Genomic DNA, 10,827 nt, shown 5'->3' on the forward strand with positions numbered 1-10,827 from the left:
AGATTTCACGATATTCAGAGAGATGACCTTAGAATGCCAGGGTAATGCCAGGGTAGCCCCGAAATGCCCACTGAGCACGGCACTAAGTACCTTTACTAAAGCAGTGGCATCCCGAGAAGGATGAAAAAAAAAAAAAAATTCCGGTTCGTATAGGTGTATATATGATATAACACAGCCTCCGATAATCTCTCGATTGGAGATGCGCCCCAAACCTAATTGGGACCGATTTCATTACTTATGCTACACTGATTATAGAACATTAGCCCAGATGATCCGATGACATACTTCTACGCAGTCTCTTAGAACTTACAATATGGATTGAAGATTTATAGAACTAGCCTTCCAGGCTCAACCGTCAAAAGAGCCTTGACCCGGTCCAAGAAAACCCTAGCCCTCTTCTCTTCTTCAACAGGAACAGTCAGACTGAAGACATTGGCGGCGCTACCAGCCGGAGCTTCCACCACTGACGGCCGGGAAACAGCCTTGGGGGCCTTGCCGCTGAGAATATCGATGATGTCTTCCTTAACGGGCTTGGCCGGCTGAACGGCGGAGGGCGCTTCAACTGCGTTTAACTCAGGAACGTAATCGCCTCGGGATGTTTGAATAGGCTTTGCGCCGAGAACCTCATCGAATAGCTCGTCGACGGACTGCTTCTCGCGAGACGAACGGGGAAGGTCGTCGTTGGCCAGATCGGTAGCACGGGCGAGGAATGTCGCAAGAGGCACGTTCACACCCAAAGTCTCTTGGATCTTCTTCTGGACGGACAGAACAGTAGCCAGGGAGATCGAAACGGCTACGGAGGTAGTTGGTGGAGGTCTAGCGACTGGCTCCTCGGCCACTGGCTGTGGCTCAGCGGGCGTGGGCGGCGCGGCGATCTTGATGTTGCTCAGATCGAGGTGGGCAAGCTTATCAAACCGGACTTGCTGGGTGGCTGGATAATCAGCTGGGATAGAGCCGAGGTAGGCGAGGACATCGCCCTTGAGAAGACGGCCCTTGGGGCCAGACGCCGGAATCTTCGAAACCTCCGATTCTGGAATGCCCTTCTCGTGAAGGAGCTGGATAACGGATGGGTAGAGTGGGTAGGCGGGGTTCTGGGTCTGAACGGCAGAAGAAGATGCCAGGCCTAGATAATCCGGTCAAACGCGATGTCAGCGTACAGGTCTCGGAAGGAGTATATATTCTAAGCGCCTTTGCGAAAGAATCTCTCTCATTTTGATATCCCGCGGGCAACTTACGTCTCGTAGTACCAAGTACGCGTGGTTGCCGTCTGGCAAGCACGGCCGGAATTTGACGCACGGTGAAGCTGGAGGCCATTTCTAGATATAAAAAGATCTCTCTCTATAGATTCTGGGTTGTATGCTTTTCTCCGGTCGTATGATACTCCCGTGACGCTGGAATTGGTATCGGCGGACAAGGGACAGGAACGATCAAGAACCCACCACCACGTCGATGGGGCCGCACGGAAACCCAAGTGGATCGTGTGACTCGAGGCGATATCGCGGATCTAAAACTTATTGTACGAAGACATAAACGCTGGATTTAACTGCAAAAAGGTGAGACCGACCTTGTAGAGATGTTGAGGTTGTTGGGAGCTTCACCGGCCGCCCGGACGGGAACATTTTTCTGCCGCGGAGAGGACCGGATTCCAGGTCCGTCACTGTTGCTGAGAGCTATCGGAGTTCTCCATTGAACTATCGGTAAGTCCATTTTTCCTATTGTTCCTTTCAATTGCCTAGCTCTAGGTTGTATGCACTGTCGGAGGCCAATACCCGTCCAGAATTCTGCGATTTCCACCTCGTATTTGGTCCCTCTATGTACTGTATTCCAATGCTAATGGACCGTTATGTCTTAAACTAGGGTACCATAATGTTTGCAAGATCTTTTGCTTTCCGGGCATTTTCGCCGCAGTGTTCTAGGACCTCTATGACCCCCGGGCTGTCTGTGTCAAGCCCAACATGGAGATACTTCACTTCTAGTGCTGTTCGACCAAAGGCCGCAGTTAAGGTCAAGCCACAATATAGCCCTCCGCAGTTCAAAGCATCTCCGCAAACCGAGCAAAGCCTGAAATTTGCTGGACGACGAGCAGAGGGCTTCGGAAAGTTAGAACGAAAAGTTGCAAAAGAAGGACAGGTATTACTTTTCCAAGCGCCATCACATCGCAGCTATATTCTAGGTGCCTACGGAATTTCAGCATTTTGCTTCGCTTACTCCGTGTACAACTCTAACGTTGTCTTCCGCGATCCGATAATACCTCTTCCAATGTGGCAGCAGGCTCTTTTTGGCGGTATTTGTGTCATGATGAGCGTGATGGGTACCGTGTTCCTCTTCAAAACTGGACGGCTGATCAAAACAGTCAATGCTGTTCAGTCTAACGGACAGGCATGTCTCCGCTTCACTGTTCGGAGCTTCATTCCTTTCAGGAAACCATTTGAGTTCGATGCTTTACCTCATCAAATAGCGTTTTCTCGTCGGCTAGTTGTGACGCATGATTCTGTGGCCCGCATGCAGCATGCAGAGGCCGCTCAAAATGGGAACGTGAGCTTCTTCAAAGCGCCTTTGAAGAAGACAAGCATGCTCCTATGGAGACTATTCAGGTCTGTCCGGCAATTGTTTACACAAGAAGACTTCATCCTCTTGGAGGTCGAAGGTCAAAAGGGTGTTATGAGAATGGATTCTGCGGGATTCGTATCGCAGGACTTTCTTGTGATTGGCAATCCGGTCACTTATAGGCGTTAGATGACTGGCTGATCAATTTGGCCTGCTGTGGGCCATCTGATTGTGATTTTCATTCTGAAGATGTCTAATACGGCCATTGTTCTTGGTCCCCTTGATTGGGGCCTTTTTGCATCCTGAACTTGTGAAGCGTCTCGATCTGTCCTTGTACAACAGATTCCCATGTATAAATTAAACCAATTTTTCTATAGATGTCGCAGTACCGAGCATAGTCTAAGTGAATTTAAAAAAAAAAAAAAAACAAACAAAAACGTTGAAGACAACATCATGGTTGTATTGTCAGCTGCACGTGACCTCCCGGCGCGTCCTCCTAATTGTCAGTGACGCGACTTCCAGATCACTATCGCGCAGGCCCCTCCAATCACCCGACGGTCAGTTGTCATTTACCCCAGAGTCTCTGGGTCGCCTGAGGCAGTTCTTTGGCGCTTCGATTTATATTACCAGACTTGCAACCGCAGTCGCCGAAAAGCGACTGCCTTGTCGCAAGATGGGGAAGCTCATCAGGCTCGAGCTTTTTAGTACGCAGCGCCTTCAGAAGGTCATGGTACACACTTAATTACTGACTGGCATACAGACTTCAAATCATACAAGGGACATCATACCCTTCTTTTCGGCGATGCCTATTTCACATCTATTATCGGGCCGAACGGGTCCGGAAAGTCCAACTCGTGCGCTTCTCCGTATCCCCCGACTGGAAACGTACGTGCGCTGATCATACTAGGATGGATGCTATTTCCTTTGTGCTAGGAATCAAGTCTTCTCACTTGCGATCTACGAACCTTCGCGATCTTGTCTACCGCGGTCGTGTCCTGCGCACCTCGAAGCTTGATGCCGATGGTAATGTTATCGACGAAGAACCGAACGGACAGGATCACGCAGAAGATGGAGTCGATGGAGAACAATCACAAGACCCTAGCGGATCGAATGATCCTAAAACAGCTTGGGTTATGGCAGTCTACGAGGACGATGCCGGCGAGGAGCAGCAATGGCGACGATCGATTACGAGTCAGGGAGTCAGTGAATACCGTATCAACAGCCGCATCGTGACTGCGCAGCAATATAATGAGGCTCTTGAGGCGGAGAATATCTTGATCAGAGCGCGCAACTTCTTGGTCTTCCAGGGTGATGTGGAGGCGATTGCATCACAATCACCGAAGGACCTTACCCGGTTGATTGAGCAGATTTCTGGAAGTCTGGAATACAAGGCTGAGTACGAACGTCTCAAAGCGGAGGCAGAGGAGGCTGCAGAGCAACAGACAGTCCAGCTCAACCGTCGGCGAGCCATCAATTCCGAGATCAAGCAATACCAAGAACAGAAGCGGGAGGCCGAGAATTATGCCCGTAAAGCGGAGGAGCGCGACCAAGCTATCATCACTCACATCCTCTGGAAGCTCTTCCATTTCCAGCGCATGATCGACGACTCCAGTGCAGAGATCTTGAAGTACCAAGATGAACTCAAGGAATATCGCCGGGGCGTTGAGAAGTACGAGAAAAATGTCGAGGAAGCTAAGAAAGCGCACGCGGGTGTTGGTCGAGAGGTAGCAAAGGCTGAGAAGAATATCGCGAAGAAGGAGAAGGATATCGAAGAAGCCGCCAATGACTTGGTCCCGATTGACGAGAAAGTCGACATTACTATGAAAAAGGTAGAACGGTTTGCCTCTCGAATTGCGGAGATTGGCAAGGAGCGAGACTCGCAGTCAGCCAATGTCAAACGTCTCGAAAAAGACTTTAAGGTCGTTGAAAAGGCCCAATCCCAGTGGGAAGCAGAGTGGCAAAAGACAATGACCAAACAAGGTGTTCAGCTGAGCGAGGCTGACCAGCAAGAGTATAACAAATTGAAAGAGGAAGTCAATAAGCGATCGTCTGCGGAGCAGTTGAACCTCGACAATTTGCGGCGCCAAATGAAGACTGAAGCCGAAGCCCACAACAGCCTTAAAAGCAAGTTTGAAAGCACAGAGTGGCAGCTTAAGACTTTAGAATCGGATACACACTCCTTGACTGAGCGTAGATCCTCTATCAAGGATACGGTCAAAACTACATCTAAGGACATCGAACGCAAGAAGAAGGAGTTGAACGCACTTACTTCCGAACGGCTGCGTGTTTCGCAGATGAGGACTGAACTTGAGGAGAAGCTACAAGTTGTCTTGAAGAAACTTCTTGAAGCTGATGACGGCAAGAAGCAGACTGAGAGGGAGATTAGAACAAAGGAGCTGATCTCGACTTTGAAGCGTATCTTCCCTGGGGTGAAAGGCCGCGTCAGTGACCTATGCAAGCCGAAGCAGAAAAAATATGCCGACGCTGTCAGCACTGTTCTTGGCCGTCACTTTGATGCTATTGTTGTTGACAACGAGAAAACTGCCAAAGAGTGTATCCAGCATCTTCGTGATCAGAGAGCCGGTCAGGCTACATTTATTCCTCTGGAGACTATCCAAGTTAAGGCATTCAATTCTAACCTGAAGGGAATGCACAGAGGAATGCGCCCCGCGATTGAAACAGTGGATTATGATGACTCTGTGTCCAGGGCTATCAGCTACGCATGCGGAAACGCCATTGTGTGTGATGACTTGGCGACAGCCAAGTATCTCTGCTACGAAAAACACGTGGATGCCAAGGCCGTTACTCTTGACGGTACAGTTATCCACAAGGGCGGCTTGATGACTGGTGGCCGAGGCCCTCAGCAGAATTCGAAGCGCTGGGAAGATTCCGAAGTAGAGAATCTGTTCAAGCTCAAGGACAAATTGATGGCCGACCTTGCCAATCTGCCCAAGGGCCACCGTCGAGGTACGGAAGAAGAAACGCTGCAAGGAGAGCTGGTTGGTCTTGAACAGCGCTTGGCGTATGCCCAAGAGGAGCTGAAGGCTCTGGAGAGGAACCTCCAAAGCAAGCACACTGAATTGGACTTTGTTAAGCGCCAGCTCGAGGAGTTGAGGCCCAAGTATGTGGAGAAGCAGGAAGAGCTGGCGGAGCTTGAACAGACCATCACAGCATCGCAGGAAACCGTCAGCAATGTTGAAGATGAGGTCTATCGTAAATTCTGCAAGCGCCTTGGGTACAACAACATTCGTGAATATGAAGTTCAACAGGGATCCCTGCATGAAGAGGCTGCCCAGAAGAAACTTGAATTCACAACCCAAAAGAGCAGAATTGAGAATCAGCTTAGTTTTGAGAAGCAGCGTCTTCAGGCCACTCTTGATCGGATCGCCAGTCTGCAGACTCAACACCAGCGTGACCAGGATATGATAGAAGAGCTCAAACAAGAACAAGAGCGCATTCGTGACCAACTGGATGAGCACAATGCGGAGCTTGAAATTCTTCGTGAACGTCTGGAGCAGCAGAAGGAATCTTACGCGCAATCCGCTGAAAACCTCACACAACATCGTAGAGAGCTTCAAAGGCGCAGCAGGGATGTGGAAGCTACGTTGAAGAATGTGAATGCATTGGAAACAGAGGTCCAGCGTAACTCATCCAGCCGATACGCTCTTCTTCGGCGCTGCAAACTCGAGGATATTGACCTCCCATTGACCGAGGGATCAAACCCGCTAGATCAGCTTCCTATTGATGAGCTTGTCCAAGCAGCTGATCCTGACGCAATGGATGTTGATGAAGACGCGAACGGTGGCGCTGACGGCGCTTTCATTGTTCAGGATTATGGTATTGAGGTTGATTTTGACTCTCTCGGCGAAACACTCAAGGAGGTAAGCAATGCTATCTATGCTGTTCCAGAACATGTACTAACTATCACCTAGGAGTCCGACGAAAAGCTTGAAGAGGAGCTACTAGATAAGGTTCGGTCTTTGAACAGTGAACTCGACAAAATGGCTCCGAACACACGTGCAATGGAACGGCTGGAGAGTGTCGAGAACAAACTCCGAAGCACAGAGAAGGACTTTGACGAGTCACGGAAACACGCCCGAAAGACCAAGGAGGAATTCGAAGAAGTGATGCGCCAACGATCAGAGCTATTCAACAAGGCGTTCACTCACATATCGGAGCAAATCCAGCCCATCTATCGCGACTTGACAAAGAGTAGCAACTATCCATTAGGTGGACAAGCGTAAGTTACGGGTAGTTCGTGTACGATTAACCTGCGCCTATACTGATGAGACATTACCACTCGATAGGTACCTGGACATCGAGGATTCAGATGAGCCATATCTTGATGGTATCAAATACCATGCCATGCCACCGCTTAAGCGTTTCCGAGACATGGAGCACCTCTCTGGTGGTGAGAAAACCATGGCGGCCTTGGCTCTCCTGTTTGCCATCCATTCGTATCAGCCATCGCCATTTTTTGTGCTGGACGAAGTTGATGCTGCCCTCGACAACACTAATGTTGCACGGATTGCGAACTACATCCATGATCATGCTGCTCCGGGTATGCAGTTCATTGTCATCAGTTTGAAGACTGGTCTCTTCCAGAACAGCGAGGCCTTGGTTGGAATTTACCGAGACCAGACCGAGAACAGCAGTAAATCCTTGACCCTTGATGTGAGTTTTACCTTTCTCTCCCCTTGAATGATATGTGGGCGCGGCGATTGACTTTGGTTCCTCTTGCAGCTCCGGAAATATAATTAGACGACTCGGACTGGTATATTCGCCTTCAGGGGAAACGGTCCTTTCTTGATGATATGTAGAATAGTTCTTTGATCTTCCTCCTTCGTGGTTCATAGCTACGATACTACTGGTTCTTGCAACGGAATAACGGTTCGCTGTAGGCAATTGAATTGCTTTCTTTTGATGTACAGTGGCAGTGCACAGTAGCGAAGTTAATCTGCCCATTGATTTCGTACTCCATAAGGAGTAACCAAAGTGGCAAATTCCCCCTTAAAGGCCTGGCAGTCTCCACTTTTGACACCAACATTTGCCGACCAGTTGAGCACATATTCAATAGTTTGAATCCTCCCGTGACATGAGAAAGGCACAGACTGCGTTGCGTGGAGGGCCTGGGTCCTGGCATTGGTATTTCATCCGGAGCATAAACGTGGTCGTTTCAGCTTCCTACGAAAGGTTGTCCCAAGGTATATTCCCTCGGCGGGACATTTGCAGTTACATGAGAGGCGGATCCTATTGCAGCATGTAGCTACTATCCTTGCTTTGTGACAGTTCGGGATACTGCACAGCGCGTTCGGGAGATAGATACCCCATCCCCCTAGGTAGTGGGTTGGTTATCTGGACTCTGGAGTATAGCCTGGACAAGTGGAATTTCCCAAGCCCATGCATACGAGCCCAGGCGTGAACCGTCGATATACTAATGGCAAAGAATGGAGGCGATCCCAGATTGCCTATTATGGCAATATCGTTTCGGCAACCCCATTTGGACTTTTGGCGATTGGGGGCGAAAAAAATGAAATAAAATAAAATAAAAACAAAAATAAATAAAAACACAAGAGCTGAAGTGTGGGTACGTACTTGAAGGCGAAATGGAGTATGGGTGGGGAAACCTCTCCATGGAGATATGAAAAGGGTAGACCCGATACTCTGGGTCGAGAATCAATAGACTATGGAAACTTACATTCCGGTTGCCTGTTTTCCGTGTCCGTCAGATCGGCGTTCGATCAATGGTGGGCAGGCATTGAGATAACTAATCGGCTGTGTCCGTCGAGTCCTGCCAGCTGGGTAGACCGTAAGCCACAAAGCGGTTGTGCCATTGTGGATTTTTCCTATATATGGACTCGATGGAGAGGCGGGGCCCACTTCTGTAAGAGATGAGGCAGTGGAGCTTGGGGGTTCGCCATCCGAGTGGTTGCGCACTTTTCTTCAATCTATTAGGGGTGCATGGAAGTCGCGCTTTTCTGTACGAGTAAACCTACTTTGGTATGCGCCGAGTGGAGCGTAATTGGCGACCGTATGCATCGTAAATCCGGATACAACCTAGCTAGACACATTATGAGATGGGATCCACCCTGGATGTAATCCGCGTTACGGAATACTAGTACGTAGAAACGACTAACGAGGGATCCGAGTCGAGCAAATGTCAGAACGAGAACGGCCTTGTGGGGAGGTCTCTTGAATCCTGGTGTGGTTTCAGATGGTGAGCCTCCCATTTCCAAGGCAAAAGATCGTCTTCCCCGGATACGCGTTTTAATGAAACGCAGATCAGTGCGAGGTCGATCTTCAGAGATAGAGTTTTGTGCTGAGAACCATCGAATCTCGGGTTGAATTACAGTAAGTATCAGCGAAGGATTTCATGGACCGAAGTAACGCTTTAGATCATGTAAACAGCACGCACTTTACAGAGAGAAGTGCGTGGTTGTCAGTCATGTTCTCCATTGGCAATGATGGCTGTCATCGTAAGTTGAGGCGGTAGGGGTCAAAGCGCGGATAGATGGGAGATTTGCATCAATATCAGCAACGCGAGAGCAATAGTGTACTGTGAGATAAATTAAGTATTGAATGTCATCTGTACTTTGTACTTTCGATAAGGATGCATCTACCGATTGCGTCCGTACCAGCGGGATTTCATCGTTAAGCTAGTATGCAACGACAATAGCCAGGAGGTTATTCATCGAATGGTCGGTGTGGAAGCACGACGATCTGCGTTAATGTGTTCGATATCTCATAAATCCACGGCCCAATTAGTTGGCTCGGACTTGAGGGCCAGAAAACAGGTATCCAGGCCCCAAATGGATTAATCGATTTCTGTCAGTGCTCAAGCTGCACTAGTGCTGCTGATAACCATACTTGGAGAAGATGAGTGAGTGATTGGGAGTGTCGTCTCGTATCGACTGGCATTCTATGAACACCGTTAAGAAATAAGCAAACCCAACAATGTCTGGCAAGGCACCATAAGTGCCCAAGGTCTGCCAGTCGCGATTCTGACTGTCAGTTTGCAACGCTACTATGGTGTCGCTCGGGTCTCCTATCTGCAAGCCATCCTGCAGAGTGCCACATCCCGGTAGCTCTCAGTATGGCCACCATTTGGTGCTTGCGTACGTGGCTGTTCTTGATGCCCATGGCTCCCCTGTCATCATGTTGCAGTAGTAATTCGGACTTGCCACCCGTCCATCAATCAAAGCAAGTTTAGAAGGAAAGAAAAGAAAATTCGACTTTCCCCGCAAAGGAGAGGAGGTATTTACTGTTCAATTTGCCATTTGGCTTAGCCGCCCCTCCCCCTGCCTGATCACCATCTCCAGGAATCTTCCGAGTGCCACCGACAGCGTACCATGGTCTGAATAGCTACTAAATTAGTGTGATCTGTCCAGGACCCCATATTGCTTTTTCTTCCTCCTTTGTCTTTCAGCTGCCTCAATGCAGAAAATTTAATTCATAAGTGTCAGTGGGGGCTCGCCGGAGATGAGCGTATCCAATGGTGATGATCGGATATCTTCTCCGTGGGACGGTGGAACAGCGTATATCTCTCCCCAAAAATACCTTTGGAACAAAAGGAACGAACTGCAATCTGTATCGTTCATTGTAAGAATAAATATTCGGCCACGCTCGGGCTTTTCATTTTATTGGCCAAGAACAGTATCTATCACGCATGTCAAGACTCAAGAGTCCTCCTGCATCGTCTACCATCTCAACATTTTCGAGTTGCTATCGTTTTTAGGTGAACTTTATTGAAGCGATCGGCGGTCAAGCTGCGACTTTGATGTCCAATCTTCGTACAGGGTCTTGTTGGGAGGTAACGCTTTGAACCCAACTGACGTTGATCTGATACGAAAGGAGCTAATCCCACTGGCGGGTAATAGTTCCAGAACGTAGCATGTTGAGCAGCAGCTCAGGTCTAAGGACCTTCATAACGCCTCAAAAGAAAGGCTTTAGTCGCTGTTTGAAAGGATCTCCGGCGCCATTACCGAACCTTGGAGCGGGCCTTGTGGAGAAACTAGAAACAGGCCGCGTTAGTCTCATTCCATTCGAGTTGACGTTCGTTCAGATCTTCCCTGGACCATGTGACGCCCACTTGGAATAGGGCATCAGTGCTGCGGAAATTCGAAGGAAATCCTTTCGGAAAGTCAAAGCCCGCACTATAGTGTCGATGGGCTGTTCCAGACAAATAACGGGCTATATGATTGGTAGAAAGGGCGCCGAGCCAATGCCTTTCTATTATGTGTGTGCGAGTCCTACTGTTGATTGTAGAACCCTCGTCGACTC

At 49.0% G+C, this 10,827-nt stretch overlaps 3 protein-coding genes across 3 annotated transcripts; 2 read left to right on the forward strand and 1 right to left on the reverse strand.

Moving 5' to 3' along the window:
- Positions 1–141: 141 nt before the first annotated feature.
- On the reverse strand, positions 142–1,700 carry pdx1 (putative pyruvate dehydrogenase complex component Pdx1). The gene is made up of 3 exons (XM_032051865.1): positions 1,236–1,700; positions 311–1,123; positions 142–240 (listed from the first exon to the last, which is right to left on the reverse strand). Exons 1-2 carry the CDS (start codon positions 1,312–1,314, stop codon positions 327–329), a joined length of 876 nt encoding a protein of 291 aa, XP_031910286.1. The 5' UTR covers positions 1,315–1,700; the 3' UTR covers positions 142–240; positions 311–326.
- On the forward strand, positions 1,439–2,742 carry BDV38DRAFT_165719 (uncharacterized protein). The gene is made up of 2 exons (XM_032051866.1): positions 1,439–1,553; positions 1,858–2,742. Exon 2 carries the CDS (start codon positions 1,867–1,869, stop codon positions 2,734–2,736), a length of 870 nt encoding a protein of 289 aa, XP_031910287.1. The 5' UTR covers positions 1,439–1,553; positions 1,858–1,866; the 3' UTR covers positions 2,737–2,742.
- Positions 2,743–3,220: 478 nt separating this feature from the next.
- Positions 3,221–7,248, forward strand: BDV38DRAFT_286076 (cohesin subunit SMC1; the record flags this gene model as incomplete). The annotated part of the gene is made up of 5 exons (XM_032060607.1): positions 3,221–3,251; positions 3,308–3,401; positions 3,455–6,428; positions 6,480–6,787; positions 6,855–7,248. The coding sequence occupies 5 exons, from the start codon at positions 3,221–3,223 to the stop codon at positions 7,246–7,248; spliced, it is 3,801 nt and encodes a 1,266-aa protein (XP_031910288.1).
- Positions 7,249–10,827: the final 3,579 nt, after the last annotated feature.

The sequence above is a fragment of the Aspergillus pseudotamarii genome (genome assembly GCF_009193445.1).
Source record: "Aspergillus pseudotamarii strain CBS 117625 unplaced genomic scaffold BDV38scaffold_56, whole genome shotgun sequence".
Lineage (NCBI taxonomy): Eukaryota > Fungi > Ascomycota > Eurotiomycetes > Eurotiales > Aspergillaceae > Aspergillus > Aspergillus pseudotamarii.